Source organism: Gorilla gorilla, chromosome 18 (assembly GCF_029281585.2).
Source record: "Gorilla gorilla gorilla isolate KB3781 chromosome 18, NHGRI_mGorGor1-v2.1_pri, whole genome shotgun sequence".
Lineage (NCBI taxonomy): Eukaryota > Metazoa > Chordata > Mammalia > Primates > Hominidae > Gorilla > Gorilla gorilla.
Window position 1 is genome coordinate 5795278 of NC_073242.2, and position 20016 is coordinate 5815293.

The 20016-nt window shown below is 65.2% G+C and overlaps 1 protein-coding gene across 3 annotated transcripts; it reads right to left on the reverse strand.

Moving 5' to 3' along the window:
- Positions 1 to 163: 163 nt before the first annotated feature.
- On the reverse strand, positions 164 to 19654 carry CASKIN1 (CASK interacting protein 1). Of its 3 annotated transcripts, XM_031007388.2 has the most exons (20): positions 19226 to 19653; positions 13217 to 13268; positions 12983 to 13080; positions 12384 to 12529; positions 12191 to 12286; positions 11980 to 12110; positions 10302 to 10410; positions 10115 to 10223; positions 9927 to 10021; positions 9656 to 9773; positions 8257 to 8358; positions 8061 to 8149; positions 7901 to 7985; positions 7727 to 7818; positions 6768 to 6878; positions 6583 to 6684; positions 4730 to 4868; positions 2515 to 4521; positions 1815 to 2238; positions 164 to 1619 (listed from the first exon to the last, which is right to left on the reverse strand). In XM_031007388.2, the coding sequence occupies exons 1-20, from the start codon at positions 19317 to 19319 to the stop codon at positions 1523 to 1525; spliced, it is 4296 nt and encodes a 1431-aa protein (XP_030863248.1). In that variant the 5' UTR covers positions 19320 to 19653; the 3' UTR covers positions 164 to 1522. The 3 variants fall into 3 exon arrangements, with proteins under 3 accessions (XP_030863248.1, XP_055220958.1, XP_055220959.1); XM_055364983.1 differs by having other exon boundaries at positions 9927 to 10223; positions 19226 to 19654; XM_055364984.2 differs by lacking the exons at positions 6583 to 6684; positions 6768 to 6878 and having other exon boundaries at positions 9927 to 10223; positions 19226 to 19654.
- Positions 19655 to 20016: the final 362 nt, after the last annotated feature.

A 20016-nucleotide genomic window follows, 5' to 3' on the forward strand; every position in this document is an offset into this window, starting at 1 on the left:
GTGAGTGGGGGGGCATGGGGCAGTTTCCTTTGGTGGACCCCAGGACTTCGGCCCACTCCGGGGCCTCCCCTCCCTGCTAGGAGGCAACTCGTCACACCCAAGCTGCTGGCCTCCAGTCCCATCTCCCCCAACACATGTGCCCCCAAAAAGTGAGCCAGGCACCTCTGTTTCCTGCTGTTTATTGACAGCCGACGGCAGCGCCTTGCCCAGACCTCCCCTGCCCACCTGCTGGAGCCCAGCCTGTGCCGCCCTCTGAGGAGAGGCCTGGGGGGACAGCTGGGCACGTCCACTCGCAGGGAAACACGGGGTGAGACAGCAGGAAGGGGCCCTGCACGCCGGGACGCCACCTCCGCCAGCCGCCTCCACCCGCCCCACACCACAATCGCTGGTTTTCGGCATTTTTAAAATTGTTTTTTTAAGAAACGTCAAAGTTGTGCCCAACACTGTGGATCAGCAAACACGATAGAGGAGACCAGTCAGTACTTCTTGGAGGGGGCAGGGAGAGAGAGGAAAAGGGAGGGCGAGAATGACCACACAGCACAGCCTTGGACCATGAGCAGAAGCGTCCGTGGGAACTCCACTGGGGTGGATGGGCTGCCTGCACAGCCCCTGGAGAGGGGGCCAGGCACACCCTCAGAGGAGCTGCAAGCCCGTGGCCTGGCCTGCTACGTGCCCTGCTTCCACGTGGCTGCCACGCTGACACACCCACATTCACCAAACCCACCCGCGCCCTGGGACGCAGCCACGCCAGGAGGAGGACACAGCCGCCGAGAGCAAGGCACAACCTCGAGTTCTTGGGGCGCAGGGAACTTAGGAGAGAAGCACGGAGGAGCCCCCGGCAGAGCACCCGCCCCCGGGCCCCAGCCTTCCACCTGTGCTAGCAGCCTGGGGCCTCCACTCTGGCCGGAGGGAGGAAGGACCGCAGGCAGACAGCCTGGGCCTCTAACAGCTTTTGTCCGGAGCTAGACTTCGTGTCCTTTCAGTTGGTAAATGGTTTTCTATAGAATCAATAATATTTCTTTCTTTAAATATATATTTGTTAAAGTTATACCTTTTTGTTTCTCTGGGGAAATCCGCCTCAGCTCATTCCCAATAAATTAATACTCTTGATAGCTTATATTCTGGGGGTGCGGTGGGGCAGGGGGGCCCTGACCTTGGTCCCCTGTCCCTTGTGCTGCGCCCAAGCGGCTGGCCGGGCGTCCCGATCGGCAGTTCTGTGCTGGGCCCGGGCCTGTGCGCTGCCCCATCCCTGGTCCCGGGGCGCCCTCCCCTCCCGCGCGGGCAGGAGGCCCAGCAGGTATTGCACGGGAAGCAGCAGGTGGGGAGGACCCGCGGGCGCAGGGTCTGCCTAGAGCCCTTGGAGCCCCCGGCGGGCGCCCCGGCCCGGGCCCAGGGGCCGGAGTTGTGCTTCTGCAGTGCCCTGCCCGGCCGCTCGCGCCGCGCCCAGACGCGCCCATCCTGAGGTATAGGTCAGTGTGCGGGGAGGGCCCGGGCGGCGCGGGCGGGCCCGGCCAGGCGGCGTTCACTCCAGCATGGCATCCAGCTGGTCGGCCAGGTCGTCGAACATGCTGCCGATGTCGTCCAGGATGCTGCCAGTGCTCTTTTCCGCCGCCGAGTCGCTGCGGGGCCCGGGGCGCGGGGCGTGAGTGGGCGGGGCGGGCCTGGCCACGCCCACCTCGACCAGTTCACGCCCACGGCCCGCATCTCCGTCGGCTTCCGCCTACCGCACGACGACCTCAGCTGAGCCCCGCTCACGGCACGCCCATCTCTGCCTAGCCCCGCCCTCCGCCCGCCAGGCCCCGCCCCGCACCTACCGCGGGCCCTGCGCGTCCTCCTGCCGGATCTTCTCCTCCACCGCCTGCAGCGCCGCGGCCAGGCACGCGCTTGTCTCCTCCAGTTTCTGCCGGGCGCTGTCCCCTGGCGAGGCGCCTTCGGGCGGGGCGGCTGGCGCGGCTGCGGCGGCGGCGGCGGCGGCGGCGGCTCGCGGGGGCTTGGCGGGCACGTGCAGCGCGGGCGCGCCGGGGGACGGGGGCTTGGCGGGGCTGGCGCCCAGCGAGGGCGGCGTACCGGGCGGCTTGGCGAGGGCGGCGGGCGGCTGTCGCGCGGGCGAGGGTGCGGGTGAAGGGCCGGCGCTGCCCGAAGGCAGCCCCGCGACCGCCTTGACGGGTTTGGGCGCTGTGGGCGGCGGCGGCGGCTTGGGAGACACGGGCGGCGGCGTGCCGTGGGCGCGCTTCACCTCTGCGGGGAGGACCACGCTGGCACCGAGCGGGCACGAGTTCCGCCGCCGCGCCCCCTGCCCCAGCCTCCCGCGGCTTCCTCCCCAGCGGACCGGGAAAGACCCTGCTCACCTTGCCCCCAGCCCTGGATGGATGAGAGGGTCTGGGGACACGTTCCCACCCCACCTGGGCTTCCATCAAACCCAAGAAAAGGAAAAGCCCTCAGACCACCGAGTAAGGAGGTGGAGCAGGGTCCTGTCGCCCCCTCACCCCACCCTGGCTGGCCCCATGCACCTACCTGGGCTGCCAGGGCCTGGCAGCGGCACCTTCTTGGAGGTGGGTGTGGGTGAGCCCTGGAGCTTGGGCACAGGCTGCGTCAGGACGGGCTTGGGAGAGACAGGCGGCTTGGCCGGCTTCCGGGCTTCGCCCTCGGGCGGGGGCAATGGGGGTAGGTGCGCCAGGTCGGTGGGCGGGGGTTCGGCAGGCGGGGGCGGTGGAGGCAGCTCCGGAGGCCCAGCCTGCTCCGAGGCCGGTCGGCGGCGCACAGTGCCAGTGCCATTCTGGTACACGGACAGTGGCGGTGGTGGCTCAGGCCCGGCCTCCCGCTCCTTGGCCTTGGGCCGGCGCTTGACCGTGTCGGACTCGGTCAGGATGAACTTGACGTTCTCCTGCTGGTTCTGCTTGGCCCGGATGCGCCTCTTGAGTGTGGCGCTGGCTTCCACCTTGGCCAAGGGCGGGCCTTCGACACCCGCCTCGCCCTTGGAGGGACCCCGAGGCCGCTGCCGGCCAGTGCCATCCTCCACAAAGGGGCCTGGGTCTGCCGACTCCCCAGGCCCCCGGCGGGCAGTGGCCAGAAGTCCGGTGACTGGCCCGCTGAGCGTGCGGCGCCGGTTCACCACCTCCCCGCCAGGCCCGATGGCCTCTTTGTGTTTCACTGAGGCCAGCACGGTGGCCACCCGGCCCGGCTCTGGGCTGGCAGGGCGGGGAGTGGGGTGGCCCTCAGGAGGCCTGCGGGCAGCTCGGCCCCCACCCCCAATGGAGGACAGCTCCAGCATGGCCGCGATGCTCTTCACACTGCCGGCACTGCCCGTGTCCACGCTGCCGGCCAGGTCACTGGCCCGCCGGCACTGTGCCCGGACCCCCAGCAGGCCATCCTCAGGCTCGGCGTCCGGCACCGGCTCATCCGCCAGGTTGGCACTAGCCAGGGCCGAGCTGGAGCGCTTGGGTGGGGGCGGCGGGGGCCCCTTCTTTCGGGGCCGCACGGCAAAGGACTGGCTGCGGTTGACGTTCTTGTCGGCACCTGCGGGCGCCCTCACCGAGTGGCTGCGGCCCACGCGCCGCTGGACCGTGGCATAGGGGCCGGCAGTCGCAGGCACCAGCAGCTCGTCCCGCTCCGGCTCACTGTCGGACGCCGCATAGCGATTCAGGCTGTGGGCCCGCTTCTTGGGCCGCCCCGGCTCCGCGTCGGCCTCGGGGGGCAGGCACAGTGTGGGCACAGCCGTTGGCACGGGTGGGGGCGCAGGCCCCGGGGCAGCCAGCCCCACCTCGCCCTCCACGGGCTGGGGCAGCACGTAGGCAAAGCCGCGGTGCGTGGGTGACTGAGGCAGGGAGCGGGGTGACATGGGGCGCTCTGTCGGCGGCAGCAGCTGCGGGGTGGGCTTCACCTTGGCCGTAGCTGGGGCTGGACCATGAGGTCCCCCAAGGGCCTGGGGAGAGCCTGGTCGGGTTTTGGTGGGCGTCTGGGGGGGCGTGAAGTGGCTGGTGCCTGGTGGGAGGACCTGCCGTGGCTTGCCAGGCACAGGGGGCACGCTGGCCCTCTTGACGCTGTGGCCGTGGCGGCCGGGCCGGGCCTCCCTGGGTGGGGTGCCGGGGGCTGGGCCCTCATCCAGGAGGTACTCCTGGCTTCGAGACATGGGGCTGCTGGGCCCAGGGGGCCCATCTCCCAGCAGCTCCTGCGAGCTGCTCATGTGCCGTGCCCGACCACCCAGGCTGGAGTCCTGCCGCGTCGTGGCCCTCGGGGTGGGTGGCAGGTGGCTGGAGGGCTTCTCGGCGGTGGGCCCCACCTCAGCCGGGCCAGTCATGGCAGCCTGCAGCTCGTCACTGAGCTCGCTGTCCTGGAAGGTGGTCATTTTAGGGGACTGGCAGTCAGCCGGTGTGGGCTCAGGCGGGGGCGGCGACTCGATGGCCATCACTTCAAGAGACTGGGGCGCCTTCCGGCGCAGGGGGCCCCCCTCATACTTGGCGTATTCAGCCTTCTGCAGCTCTGCCAGCTTCCTCACAGCGAGCATCAGCTTCTTCTGGTGCCCTGAGTGGGGCGCAGGGGGCAGGTCAGGTGGACCAGGAGGCAGAGGGGCATGGGCCGGGCTAGGGGCGGGGCGGGGCTGGGCTGGGCTTGGGGCTGGGGCTGAACTAGCTTGGGGCTGCGCTGGTGGCTGGTGGCTGGGGCTTGGGCTGAGGGTTGGGCTGGGGACGAGGGTTGGGGCTGGAAGCTGGGGCTGGGGCTGGGGCCTCACCCAGCTTGGTGATGCCGATCTCCTGCAGGTCCTCCCAGGTGATGTCGGTGATGAAATCAATGTTCTCATAGCCATTGTCCACCAACACCTTGTAGTACTGGGCCAGGCCGATCATGGACAGCCACACGGCCAGGTTAGCCTACAGAGCAGAGACACAGAGGAGCCACCTAGGCTGGCTGCCCGCACCCTGCCCATCTACCTGGAGCTGGAGGAGGAGGGGTCACCGGGCCAGCAGGGCACAGACAGGAGGACAAACGGATAGGCCGAGGTGTTGGCACCAGAAATGTAGGCAGAGCCTCGGCTCAGGCACCGGACACTGCATGCCGCATATCGCACACATGCGCACACACGCACGGCTGCCCACATCCACAGGACACCCTTGTCGGGGGTGCAGAAGAAGGCACTTTCCCACCCGGCCAGGCAGCCACGAGTACAGCACCATGGGGAGACACACCCCAGAGTCATGGACACAGACGCACGGGGCCACACCTGGTACAGGAACACGCACATGATTTGCACGCTGCGCTCCCAGCCGTGCACAGGCACCAGCACCCCATCCCGTTTCACACTCTGACCTCTCACCCACATCAGACACAGGGCCACACACATGCCACACAGCCACAACACACACACGTGCCAACACCCACAGCAATCTGCACCGAGAAACACCCGATCACTCCCCGAGCGGCATTCAGGCGTCCACACTTCCAGCTGGAATTGACTCATGCAACTGCTCTTGAACACTCAGCCACCCCCAGGTGCGCGGCAAGGCCCGTGGGACCCGGACCTGACCCCTAGGAGGACCCCCGAGCCACCAATTGAGTGAGGCAAGGCAGGGTGAGTGCCGACCCACGCGCCAGGTGGCTTTTGACAGCCACCGATCGCCTCTCCCGTTGGGAGCCCAGAGCTCAGTGTGAGGCCCAGAGAGTCCGCTTCGGTTGGGCTAGGCCTGGGCCCACCTTCTTCAGGCCCGGAACCCATCCCACTGCACGGGCACCTCCCTGTTGTTTTGCTTTTTTTGAGACGGAGCCTCGCTCTGTCGCCCAGGCTGGAGTGCAGTGGCGCGATCTCGGCTCATTGCAAGCTCCGCCTCCCGGGTTCACGCCATTCTCCTGCCTCAGACTCCCAAGTAGCTGGCACTATAGGCACCCGCCACCACGCCTGGCCAATTTTTGGTATTTTTAGTAGAGACAGGGTTTCACCGTGTTAGCCAGGATGGTCTCGATCTCTTGACCTCATGATCCACCTACCTCGGCCTCCCAAAGTGCTGGGATTACAGGCGTGAGCCACCGCGCCTGGCCGCACCTCCGTGTTAATGACGATTGGCCATGGCGTGTGCAGGTATCGCTGAAAACGGGGGTGTCAGCTATTGGTGAGGGCCACACGTGCGGTGGAGCATGTGTGCACGCACAAAGGTGGTGGACGCCTGCAGGGTGTTCCATGCACACCTGCCAGGCGTCTGGCTGGCACGTACCTGGGTGCCTGTGAGCATAGGCCGTAAGCATGGCCCCCTGCAGTCTGCATGTGAGTGGCAGTGCTTGGAGGCTTGGTGGCTGGGGGTCCCTGTGGGGCAGCCTGCATGTGGAGGGAGTCCTGGTGAGAGCATGGACGTGGGGAGGGGACTCTCCTGGCTTCAGGCTCCCTCAGCAACGATGACCCCTGGATAGCATCACCTCGCCCCTGCCCCAGTGACAACAGGGGCTGATTGGGAGGCTCCCTGCTAGCAGGGCATCCTCCACTCTCCTCTCCCTCAAGCCCCTGAGGGCGGGTGGGGGCTGTGGCCAGGGAGGCAGGTTCTCTGTCTGTCTGTCTGCCTGTCCTGGGCCCAGCCCCTGGGATGCAGGTGGCCTTACGGGTTTGTGCTCAGGCAGCCAGTCGGGGATGCTTAGGCCGCTGATCTCTGCCGCGATCTTCTTCCGGTGGCCCGGCTTGGTGACACCAATGGCTGTGAGGTCCTAGGCAGTGGGGAGGCTTGTCAGCTAGGGGCTGGGCCCATCTGTGGGACGCAGCTGGCGCTGGCGGCGTGTGGAAAGCTCACCTCGGGAGTCATGCGGCTGATGGTGGGCAGGTCGTAGCCGGCGCTGATGAAGTTGGGGGCGTAGAGCTGCAGCTGGAACGCGGTGAGCCACTGGCTCACGGCCTCGGAGCTCTGGAAGACACAAGGCACCCACTGCAGGCTCGCCTGCCCGGCCGCGCCCTGCCACCACAGTGCCTCCTTCTCTGCTTGGCCGGCCAGCCGTGCAGCCACTGCGTCCGCTGTCCGCTGCTCCATCTGCAGCAGGCCCCGGTGAGCCTGGCCTGTGAGTGATCCTCAGTCCGCGGTCCCTGAGGCGCCTCCTGGAGCATCCTCCACCCTTCCGCCTTCTTCTGGGATCTCCACCGGTGGGGGGAGGGGGGCGGGGGGGCTGCTACTGTCCGCCACACGCCTCCCTGACTGTCCCCTGCTCCTGCACCAGGGACGCCCCGCGCCATCTTGGGGATGCAGGTGGTGTGGCCCCTTGGGAGGGAGCTCTGGGAAAGGGGCCTCGGGCTGGACCGGAAGGTGGGCTCTGTGCCCACAGGCAGGGGCGCCTTGCCTCCTCCACCGTGCAGGACTCAGCCAGCAGCTTACAGCTCTCCGGCACACGAGTGCACTCACACACCACATGCCGCGCCCGTGCACACGCTGCACCATCTCATACCCATCCCCTTCCACCTGTACACAGACACGCATGCCCGGCTCGCAGTCACACCATCACACACGCACCCCACACACACACATGCACACACAGAGGCACAGGTTGGCCCACACGCACAGCCTGCACAACGACGACACCCGTACACACAGGCGGACACACACACAACGCACAGACTGACAGACAGAGGAGAGGGTCTGGCCTGGCAATGCCCCCGACCCCGCCGCTGCCAGGCCAGGCAGGCCATGTAAGCACCTATCAGCCCATTGGCCTTACAGCCTCTCCCCGGAGCCCACGCTGAGAACACCCCCAAGCCCTGTACCTTGCCCTCCGATGCTGGCTCCAGCTTCTTGGGCGGCTGCTCCCCATAGACCTGCCCGGCGTGGGTCACTGGAGGCTGGGACCGGGCCGCACCTGAGGACGAGAGTGGGTAGGGGACAAGGGCTGTCGGGCTGCTCTCCTCCGTCGGGCTGCATGGCAGCACCCTTGCTCTTACCTGCAGAGCCTTCCGGAGGCTTGGCGGGGCTGTCCCCCGGGCTGGACTCAGAGACGGACTTCTGGGAAAGCACCGTTGCCAGGAGCTGCAACCCAGAAACCCCGGCTTGTCGCCTGCTCCCAGCCCTGGCCACCCTGGCCCCGGCCACTACCCCACCTACCTTGACGCCCTCAGAGCCCGCGTGTAGGGCGTGACCACCGCTGCCCCGGCCGCCAGCCATGCCGCTAATGCTACCGCTTCGGTCCCCACCTGCCAGCACAAGGGAGCAAGATGAGGCCAGTGCCGGCCCCTGTCTGGCCCCACGGTGGTGCCTTGTGGAAGTCCTGCCACCTCTGCCCTTCAGGGACCCAGCCTACCTGCAAAAGGCTTCCTCAGCACCCAGATCTCCTCTGGGGGTGCAGAGGGTCCCGATGAGCTGCTTCCCTGGGGCAGGCTTGGTTCAGTGCCTGCTCGGGAACCTGTGGGTCAAGCAAAGCCTCCTAAGTCCTGGGCCAGCGACGGCGGGTGCTGACGCAGGGGAGGCAGGACAGAGACTGGCGCAGCCACAGCCGGGGTCCTCTCTGCCCGCCATTGTCTCCAGGGAGCTGATAGCCCCTCGGAAGACCCCTCCCACCCTAGACGTTTAGAGCAGGAGAGAGGCAGAGGCAGCCAAGCCTAGGCATCCTGCCGGTGGCCCTGGGGTCCTGTGGGCAGGGGGCCAGAGATTGCTGGACGGTATGAAAGTCTCTGTACTGGGGAGTGGGGGGCAGGCAAGAAGCCCCCCACAAGCTAGAGCCAAGGCTCCCACTCAGGAGCTAGATGGCCATGGTGGGGGGCTGGCCCTGCCTGTCAACCTCCATGTCCTCCATCAGAAGTAAACGGGCCCCTGGTCCCTTGGAGCCGCCACAAGGGGCTTCACAGCCTGGGCCCCTGGCCTAGTCCCTCTCCTCAGCCTCCTGTTCCTCAGATGTCCCCAGCTCTTGCCTGCCTCAGCGCCTTTGGTTTTTTCCTTTTTTATTCACCAAGAGCAAACACTTGAGTGCCTTTGTTTTAATCATTATTTTTTTTTGAGACAGGGTCTTGCTCTGTCACTCAGGCTGGTGCAATCTTGGCTCACTGTAGCCTCCACTTCCCAGGCTCAAGCAATCCTCCCACCTCAGCCTCCCAAGTCGCTGGGGCCATAGGCGCACAACACCATGCTTGGCTAATTTTATTTTTTGTAGAGATGGAATCTCACTATGTTGCCCAGGCTGATCTCAAACTCCTGGGCTCAAACAATCCTCTCGCCTCGGCCTCCCAAAGTGTTGGGATGACAGGCATGAGCCACCACGCCTGGCACCGCCCACTTTTAACGCACAGCTCCTGCCACCTGGAACCCACCTGCGTCTCAGAGCATTCTCTGGCCTTCTCTGACTGCCTCATCTCAAGCAGGCCCTCCCTGTGCTCTGGGTCACATGTCCTTTCATGTTTACTTCGCTGTCCCCTGCCCCCTCCTGCCCCAGGACGAGCTCCTTGGGAGTTGGGTCCCCATCTGTTCTAGTGGCCAGTTCAGAACCAGACATGGCAGCACACAGTGCTTGGTAGAACGCACAAAGGAAGAGGTGTGGGAACGGACGAGGAGACGGCCGCTGGGGCACCCTGATGCTCCCCACTCAACCCCACACTGGCACCCAGAAACCCAGCCCTGCTGGGCCCCCACACCCTTAGCACACTCGCTGCTTCCAGCCCCCAAGCCCAGGGGCTCCTGCCTGCCCCCCAGGGTGGGGTGGAACTTGCCTGCTCGCTTGACAATGGCCTCGCCCAGGGAGGACGGGAAGTAGCCCACCCGGTCATTGCCCGTCCGGTTGTCATGGATGCAGCCCTTCCACCGGCCATCTGGATGCTGCTCGAGGACCTGGCCAGTAAGGTGGGGGGCGCTCAGGGAGATGCCCCCTTTCGCAGAGTCTCCTGCCCAGTGCCCCCCAGTTGCGGCGGGAGGGTGTTCTGGGGTGCGCACGCCCAGGTGCCGCCCCCTCCCTGCCGAGACGGCCCCTGGGGCCATGCTTACTGTGATGATGTCCCCTGCCTTCACGTTGAGGCTGGTCAGGTCGTAATTGTTGCAATAATCCTTGGTTGCCCGGACCTGCAGGGCCGCTGAGGCCTCTGGGGATACAGGAGGGGGCCCCCCAAGTCCTGCGGGCTGATCTGGCCCTGGCCCAGCCCCAGCCACTGCCCCTCTGCCCTGCCTGGGCCCACCTCGCAACAGCTGCTTGATCTCCCTGCTGGCCTGGGACGCGGTGAACTGGTGCACGATGTCCAGGGCTGTCTGGCTGTAGGTGTTCCTCACATGGGCATTGATCCCGCTCTGCACATGTGAGAGATGAGGCTCTGTCAGGAGCCCCTACAGTCCACTGGGCCCAGCGCCCCTGGGCCCCACACTCACATCCAGCAGCAGCCGCACCACCTCCGTCTTTCCGCAGAGCGCAGCCTCGTGCAGGGCCGTGCCGGACTTGGTCTGGCGGTTAATGTCGATGCCGGCTTGGAGGAGGAGCCTGGCGGGAAGGCAAGGTGGACAGGCGGGGCCTTCCAGCAGGAGGCCGGCCCCAGCACCCCCAAGCCAGGCCTCCATTTCCAGGTACCCCAGCAGTCAGCTTGGGGGCTGAGGATCGTCCAGCCCTGCCCCATGTCTCTGACATTCACTGAGTGCTGAGCACTTTTTTTTCTTTTTGAGATGGAGTTTCACCCTTGTTGCCCAGGCTGGAGTGCAATGGTGCAATCTCAGCTCACTACAGCCTCCACCTCCTGGGTTCAAGTGATTCTCCTGCCTCAGCCTCCAGAGTAGCTGGGATTACAGGCACCTGCCACCACACCCAGCTAATTTTGTATTTTTAGTAGAGACGGGGTTTCACCATTTTGGCCAAGCTGGACACGAACTCCTCCCAAAGTGCTGGGATTACAGGCATGCGCCACTGCACCTGGCCTACTTTTTCTAAGACAGGGTCTCACTCTGTCACCCAGGCTGGAGTACAGTGGTGCAGTCATGGCTTACTGCAGCCTCAAACTCCCGGCCTCAAGCAGTCCTCCTGCCTCAGCCTCCAGAGTAGCTGGGATTACAGACATGTGTGACCATTCCCAGCTTTTTTTTTTTTTTTTTTGCCTTTGTTTTTGTAAAGACCACGTCTTGCTATGTTGCCCAGGCTGGTCTCAAATTCCTGGGCTCCTGCGTCAGCCTCCCAAAATACTGGGATTGCAGCATTTTGAACCACCGCACTCAGCTGCTTTTTTTATAAAAAGTAGAGATGGGGTCTCTCTCTGTCACCCAGGCTGGAATGCAGTGGCACCATCCTGGCTCATTGCAGCCTCGACCTCCCAGGCTCATGCGATCCTCCCACCTCAGCCTCTCAAGCAGCCGGGACTACAGGTGTGCGTCACCACAACCAGCCGATTTTTTTTTTTTTTTTTTGAGATAGGGTCTTGCTGTGTCACCCAGGCTGGAGTACAGTGGCACAATCACCGCTCACTGCAGCCTCAACCTCATGGGCTCAAGTGATTCTCCTGCCTCAGCTTCCCAAGTAGCTGGGTCTACAGGTGTGTGCCAACACACCCGGCTAGTTTTTGTATTTTTTGTAGAGATGGGGTCTTGACATGTTGCCCAGGCTGGTCTCGAACTCCTGGCCTCAAGCAATCCTCCCTCCTTGGCCTCCCAAAGTGCTGGGATTACAGGTGTGAGCTGCCGGGGCACCCAGCCCACAGTGAGCACTGTTGAAGGGCCCTCCCTGTGCTAAGACTTCCCAGCTGTTATCTTGTCTAATGCTAGTGTAGGCGCTGCTGTGAACCCCACTTTACGGATGGGAAAGTGAGGCTCAGGGAAGTTCAGCACCTCCTCGAGCGCACCCAGGAGCGGTGGGGCTGGGACAGAGACATCGCAGAAGCCCCCTTCCCAGCCCCTCCAGCTCATCCTGTACATGGGCCCTGGAGGCCATGCCAGAGGCCTGACCAGGGACCTGGGACCCTGCCTGCTCCCGCCCTATCCCCAAGCCAGAAGCTGGTGCCCTGAGCCCCAGGCTGCTGCTGAACCCTGGGGACCCTAAGGCTGAGGCCCTCCCTGCTACCGGCTCTACCTGATGATGTCGATGTGGCCGTTTTTGGCTGCGAGGTGCAAAGGGCTGGTGCCGTTGGGGTCGGTGGCGTCTCCCGGCCGGGGCTCCAGCAGCGCCGCACACATATTGCTGCTGAGGAGCAGCTGGACCACCTTGAAGGAGGGGTCAGGGTAGGGGGGTCCTGATGTGGGGCTCCCCAGCCCCACCCCACAGGGCTCCACAGGAGACTCACCCCAACGCGGCCGAACTCGCAGGCCAGGTCCAGGGGCGTCTTCCCGGAGTTGTCCACCATGCACGGGTTAGACTGGTGCTGTAGCAGCATCTCAGACTGGGGGCCAAGGGCGCAGTCAGGTCCGCACATCCTCAGGCCGCGCTGCCCCGCCCCCGCGGCCCCGCCCCTGCCCCCGCCCCCGCTCGGGCCTCACCACATCATAGTGACCATGCTGGGCCGCCAGGTGCAGGGGGATGTGGCCCTCATCAGACGGGATGTTCACGGCCGAGCCCGCCTTCAGCACCAGCTTCATGGGCTCCTTCCGGCCCTGCCAGGCCGCATAGTGCAGCGGCCGCATGCCTGGGGGGCGAGGGGATGCTGGGAGCTGACCCTTGACCCCAAACCCAACCCTGGAGGATAGGGGGGTGCTGGGACCTGACCCCTGACCCCAAGCCCAACCCTTGGGGGTGGGGGGGTTGCTGGGAGTTGACCTCTGACCCCAAGCCCAAACCTGGGAGGTGGGAATGCTGGGAGCTGACCCTTGACCCCCAAGGCCAACCCTGGGAGGTGGGGGGAATGCTGGGAGCTGACCCCTGACCCCAAGCCCAACCCTGTGGGTTTGGGGGGTGCTAGGAGCTGACCCCTCACCCCAACCCCACCCCTGGCCTCCAGGACCCTGATCCCAGGAGGACCTGCCTGAAATCAGACTGAGACCCTGGGCTGAGACCTCAGCCAAGGATCCATGCAGGCCCTGGGGAGCCCCCCTCGCTGCCCCCGCCCCTGCCCCCACCAGAGGCCCTCGGCCCGTCTTGCCTTTGTTGTCCTTGATGTCCACAGCGGCCTGGGCCTCCAGCAGCAGGCTGATCAATTCCGTGTTGCCGTTCAGGGCCGCGTGGTGCAGAGCCGAGAAGCTGGCATGTGCAGAGGACATATAGAGCAGAGGCCCTGGCGCCCCGGCCTCCCCAGCACCCTGCCCTCCCCCGGCACCTAGGCCTCTCTAGGAGCCACCCTCCCTTCCAGGCAGGCACCACCCGGCTCAGAACTCACCCATCCGGGTCCTGGAAGTTGACATTGATCTTCTTGGTGGAACCCAGGAGCTCTGGGGATGGAAGGAGACTCGGTGAGGGGAGGCTGTGCCAGCCCCTCCAGGCGGCCTGAGGCCAGGGAGAGGGAGCCAGCCATCTCCCCGGCAGGCACAAAGCTGCTGGGCTCTCAGTCTGCAGACACTCACTCGTCCACTCGTGCACTCACGCGTTCAGCTCTGCCCCGAAGCCTGCCCCAGGTGCCAGCTGCTCGGGCCTTGGTGTCCCATTGCCCTGAGATGTGGGGGTTCACAGTACTAAGGACTCCGGCCTGGAGTCCTTGTCCCCACCTGGGGATAGGAGGCAAGGCTGTGCACCCACACAGGCACACACATGTGCACGCACACCCCTCCCTCGGGACACTGGCTGAGCACCTGCCAATGGTGGGAGGGAGAGAGCCGGCCCAATCTGTCTCTCAGAAGGATCCAGATGGGGCCGGGGGTGGCCAGGGAGGCTGGAACACCCGGAAATGGGGGTATCTCTGGGGGAGGATCTGCGTCTCCACCGTGCAGCACCCCCACTGCCAGCCCTGGGCCACAGCCAGTGTGGATGAGCAGAAGTGGGAGGCAGGCGAGTGGGCTGGCACCTCTGAGCAACCTCACGCGAACGGCTGCCTGCTCCCTGGCGACTCGGAGCACCTGAGGCCAGAGGGGCCCACGCCCTCCCTTCAGGGCCCCAGCGTCCTCCTGGGGCCCCCCGCATCGTGGCCTCCCCCAGCCAGCTGCCAGAGGAGGGAAGCCCACCGATGCCCTCCCAGTGGGCTCTAGTCCAAGCAGACTTGGGCCAAACCCCCGCCTATCTGGGCCGTGGTTACATAACCCATTTGTGGGTCAGTCACTCTGAGAGGGGAGCTGGCAGGACAGAAGCCCCTTTGTCCAGGCCCAGGACAGGGTGGGGGCAGGAGCTGAGGGCAGGGGAGTTGAGGGAGTCGAGGCACAGGGCTGTCTGCAGGGCTTGCACAGTGACCCACAGCAGCCCCTGCTGCCCCGGCCTCAGTCCCAGCCACTGGACACGGTGCGGGTCCCCTGATGACCCACGAGGCTGGCCGAAGGAGCCAGACTGCTGTGAATTCGAATCTCTGCTCTGCCTCTCACCAGCCTGTGTCTTTGGCTGCTGGCACCCTCCCTGAGCTGGAGCCGCGGGTGCTAACAGGGCCTCCCAGAGGTGTGAGAGCATTCCCAGACACAAAGCGTGCACGGCCTGGCACAAGTCAGGACTCGGTGCATGGCGATTACTAATATTAGCCGTACAGGAATCCCACCCCCAGCTCTCTCCAGCCAGGGGTTTCTTCTGGCAAGCAAAGGCGTCTCCAGCCTCACCGGCCCCTCCCCCTCTGCTCAGACACTGCTGGCACCAGTGTCCCTCTTGGTTAGTGGCAATGCCATCCTTCCTGACCATGGCCCAGGCCAAAACCTTGGAGCCAGCCCTGGGGCCTTTCCTGCACACCTATAGCTTGTCCGTCAGCTCTGCCTCCCAGACATCCCCAGAGCACACTTGGAACCCTAGCCCTTCTCCCCACAGCCACTGTCACCAAGCTGGTCCAGGCCGGCATCTCTGGCAGGATAAGTGCCATCCCCTCCCCACTGGTGTCGCTAAGGTCTTCCCACATCCCTCGGTCCAACCTCCACACCCACCTCTGTCGGGGTTCCCTGGGAAAACATGAGTCAGGCTCTGTGCCGTGGCTCACGCCTGTAACCCCAGCACATTGGGAGGCTGAGGTGGGAGGATCACTTGCAGCCAGGAGTTCAAGACCAGCCTGGCCAACATAGCAAGACCTTGTCTCTACAAAAAATAAAGGAAAAAAAAAGTAGCTGGGCACGGAGGGGTGTGCCTGTGGTCCCTGCTACTTGGGAGGCTAAGGCGGGAGGATCGCTTGAGCCCAGGAGGTTGAAGCTGCAGTGAGCCAGGATCGCACCACTCACTGCATTCCAGCCTGGGTGTCTCAAAAAAAAAAAAAGGAGAGAGAACATGAATCAGATCTTGCCACGCCTCTCCTGAAGACCCCCTGGCAGCACTGGTCTCACTGGGAGGGGAGGCCGACAACAGACAGTGGCTGTGCTAGGAGGGGAGGCTGAGATCGGACAGTGGCCGTACGTGGGGCTCCTGCTTTGCTCTCAGGTATCATTACTTCCCTCATTCCTGCTGCAGCTACACAGGCCTCCAGACGTTCCTCCAACATATCGGCTGCCCTGTCCAGGGCCTTTCCACATGCCCTGTGTGCACGTGCGGCCTCCTCTTCCCTAGTTAACCCCACAGCCTCCCTCACACTTTTCAGATCCCTACCCACAGGCTGCTCACTCAGCGTGCCCTCCCCATCCGAAGTGACCCTGCCCGCCCCGCAGCTGCTGTGCCTGGCTCTGCAGCCCTCGTCACCACCAGCCACGTCAACCTCCTTCTGCTCTTGCTCCTACCCATCTCCATCACTCAACTACCAGCACCAAGGGGACAAGGGCCGTCATCTGTTCTGCTCACGGAGGAATCCTCGGTGGCTAAAATGGTGCCCCGCGCAGCTGAGGTGCTCAGTTGCGGACTGGATCGATCTCCTCATCCCCCACACCCTGCCTGGCCGCCCAGGCGACTTGATGGGTGTGCGGCCTGTGCTTGTCCCAGAAGGACCCCATGCCTGCGGATGCTCTCCTGTCGCCATCTCGAAATTCTTTTTCTTTTTTTTTATTGGAGATGGAGTTTCATTCTTGTTGCCCAGGCTGGAGTGCAATGGTGCGATCTCAGCTCACCACAACCTCCACCTCCCGGGTTCAAGCAATTCTTCTGCTTCAGCCTCCAGAGTAGCTGGGATTACAGGCACGCACCACCACTCCTGGCTAATTTTGTATTTTTAGTAGAGATGGGGTTTCTCCATGTTGGTCAGGCTGGTCTCGAACTCCCGACCTCAGGTGATCCGCCTGCCTCAGCCTCCCAAAGTGCTGGGATTACAGGCATGAGCCGCCATGCCCGGCCTGAAATTCTTATTTTTGAGCAAGGGGCCCTGCGTTTACATTTTGCATGGGGACCTGGGAATTATGTCGTGGGGCCTACCACCATCCCTTGCCATTAGCTAAAGGGAGCGCAGGTGTCACTGTCCCGTGCATCCCCGCCAGGACCACACTCAGGAGGTTCTCCCCACAGTATGCTGACCCCCGCTCTTCCCAGCTCCAGGGTGGCCAGCCCTCAGCATGTCCCCAGGACTGTCCAAGCCAGGCCCTGTCCTCCCTCCCACAGCTGAGGCAGCCAGTGTGGAAACCACCTTCTCACTCAGCCACACTTTCAGGGGCTGAAATCTCGGAGGGGCTGGAGGTCAAAGCCCAGAAAGTAACATCTGCCAGTTGGGGAGGGTGTCTCCCTCAGGAAGGGGACCACCCCCATGTGAGGAGGGGCGCCTTACTAAAGCCATCTCGTCCCTCTCCTCACCTACGGTCTCCTCAAGGGGGAAACTGGCTGAAATTGGACGGCAGCAACTTGAGGTCTTGGGACACGCTAACCCCCATTCCTGTGGGGGACAGTGGGTACCCAGGAAGGTCCCAGAACTGAGAAGGGCCTGGGGCTGGGGGCTGTTTTCACCTGGAAACGGGTTCTCTGGATGAAGCAGGAGCAGAGCATGGCTGGAGGGGCCGGGGCCAGGATGAAAGTCCAGGAGCCCCCCTCCCTCTCCACGAGGTCCCTAAGCCCTGTGACTCTATGACAGTAAAGCCCTTACCCCCGACCAGCCCTCTCACTGCTATCCTGAGCCTGTCCCCGCCTCTGGGGTCCAGTCCATATCCCAGGCTAGAAGGGAGCTACTAGTGGGCTATTAGAAGGTGAGAGGGGGATGGGGCGCCGGCCCTCGGTGCTCAGGGGTGTCCTCCACGGCATTCTTGGGCCTGCCTCCATGGACAGGGGGCCTCCATGGATAGGGTCCGGGTCAGAGGGAAGAGTGGGTCCCTCCCGGCCAGCAGGAGGCCAGCCCCTGCCCCGGCATCTCCCCTAGAACAGGCTCCTCTTCCCCTCAAGGACAGCTGCTAAATATGTGCGTGCGGGCACGGGAGGCTCCCTTCAGGGCAGGGCGAGTGGGGGGCTGGCTGAGCCTGGGGTGACTCTGGAGCAGGGGCTGGAGGGAAGGGACTGGGCAACCAGAGGGGACCATGGAAGCAAAGCTCATGGGGACAGCCCTGGGCTCATGGGGCCCTGGAGGACACTGCTGGACACCCCCCACCTCGTGGCCCAAACTCAGCTGTACTTTACTGAATCAAAATACATCTTACTCCAAAGCAGGCCAGCGTTGCCATGACGATGGAGCTAATTCATGGAGGGATTTCTCCTCTGATTTATTACACCCGCCCCTGTGAGTCAGAGAGCAGGAGCCGGGGCCAGGGCAGGTGTCTCTCCTGTCCCAGAGGCCAGGCAAGACAGGCAGAGACCCAGGTGAGGGTGGAAGCCCCCACAGCTCCCCAGAATGGCCACAATAGAAGGGAGGAGGAACCTCCCCAGAGCTGAAGCCCCCACTTCCCCAGCCCCTGGCCCTGGGCCGTCCAAGGCTGCGGTCATTGCTGGCATTTACTGAGCACTTACTGAATGCCTGGGCTCCAAGTGCCCAGGCTCACTGGTCTTAGGACCCCACCGTGAGGCTGACATCCCATCCTACAGACGAGGAGACTGAGGTCCACTGAGCTGGAGTTGTCTATGTCCAAGGTCATGCGGCCACTAGGTGGAAACCTTTACCTTGCCTTTCCTCAATCCCTACACCTGCTCTCCAGGCTCAGCCGAGACTGCCTCTGCCCACAAGCTCTCCCTTTCTGAGCCCCCGGACCTGAAATCAGCTCGGGGCCAGCCTGCAAGGCACCGGTGCCCTCTCTCTCTTACTGTACACAGTGGACAGGAGCTAGCCAGTCATGGGCTGCTGGTGAAGTGCGGGGGAGGGGGTCCTCCTGGGACTCTAGGTGCCCCCATCAACCTCCCAGAAGCCAGTCCCAGTTCTTGGCATCCCTCTGGAGGAAGGGGAGGGGGACTCTCTGGCTTACAGTCTGTGGGGGTGGAGGGAGGAGGGAGGACGCCCAGACCCCACGTGCCGACCTGCAGAGCCCTGTCCGTGCCCGCACAGGTGCCCTGACACACTGACACGGCTATACGTGCGCAGCCGCACACGCGGCTGGTCCACACGCCCATCCATCCATCTCCAGCGGCCCCCAGGGAGGCTACGCGCTGAGCCAGGATGAGTGCTGGGAGCAGGGCTCCAAGCTCCCAGCCCTTTCCTGGGGCCGGCCATAGGGCAAGCTGGGGATGGCCAGTGGTGGTCCCCCACTCCCTCATGGCCTCCTTTCCCAGCAGGGAAGCTGGAGACCCGGCTCTGCTGGAGCCTGCCTGAGCAGGGCCCCAAGCCCTTGCCCCCAGGCCGGCCCTGCCTGGAGTCCAGCCTGCCCTGGGCTGGGCGACCTTGGGCCTCTGCTCTCCCATCAGTAAATGGCACCCCACCGGCCATGCCAGGGCAGCCACACCCCCAGCGTGGTCCTGCCCCCACCTTCCCTGCAAAGCGTGTTATTAAACGTGGGGCGGGGAGGGGGTCTGCTAGGGACTGTCAGCTCCCGGGTCGCCCCTCGCCGCAGGGGCCCCCTCCCTGTCTGCCCGGTGCATGTGGTGGGGGGGGCATCCGCCTCGCCCTTTGAAGGCCCCAGCACAGACCTCCAGCTGTCAGCCCGCAGCCTGGGAAGGGAGGGGGACAGAGGTAGGGAGAGAGGGATGCGAACGCCCGCGGCCCGGGAGGCGGGTGCCGCCAGGTGCCCGCTGGGGGGCTCACGGTGACGGCCGGCTCTCGGGGCCGCCCCATCTCCAGTGCTGGGGGCAGCGGGTGGAGGGCACGGACCAAGGGTCTGGGCGCTGCTGGCCCCGCCCCGCCCCCGGGGACCCAACAACGTCCCCTCCCCGCCCGGCGCCGGGTGGGGGGCTCCGCGCTGGGGAGGGGCCCCCGGGGCTCCCACCCGCGCCCCGCGCCCCCGGCACTCACTGGCCTTCCCGGGCCGCGGCCTCTGCAGCAGCCTCTGCGCGGTCCCTACGTCCTCCGCCTTCACCGCCTGCACCAGCTCCTGCTCCTTCCCCATGGCGCGGCCGGGGCCGCAGCGACGCGGCTGCGCTCGTGCGCTCGGCGCGGCTTAGAGGCGGCGGCGGCCCCGCGGCACCGGCCGCCTCCCCCGCCGCCTCCTCGCCGCCCGCCGCCCCTTCGCCCTCCTCGGGCTCCGGCTTGGGCTCGGGCTCCCGGCGCGGAGGGGGCGGGGAGCGCGTCACGGGCGGGGGGCGGCCCGGGGGCGGGGGCGCGCGGCGGGCGCGGGGCGGGGGCGCGGCACCTGGCGCCGCCTCCCGGACGCCGGGGTCCGCTCCCGGGCCGCCGACCTCCGTCAGCCCGCGCCGGCCGCGCGCCCGGGCCCGTGGCTCCGCCCTCCCCGCGCCCGCCCCGGGACGCCCCCTCCCCACGTGCGCGCAGCGCGCTCAGGCCAGGCCTCTGCGGACGCGGGCGGCCTGGGGCTGCTAGCGGGGCTGGGGACGCGGCCGCCGGGGGTGCACTGGGAGCCCCGACGCGGCGGCGGCGCGGGGCTGAGCCCAGAGAGGCTTCCAGAGGCTGCGGGACCCGCGGGGGACGGTTCCGAGGCAGCGGGCGGGCGGGGACCGGGCGCCGAGAGACCCGGGCGCCAGTGCCCCTGGAGCCGGCCCGCCAGGCTGTCAGGCGTTCCTGGCCCAGGGTTCCCGTGGGAGGTGTCGAGGGATTGTGAAGAGGAATCTCCCAATAATGAATTCGGTGTC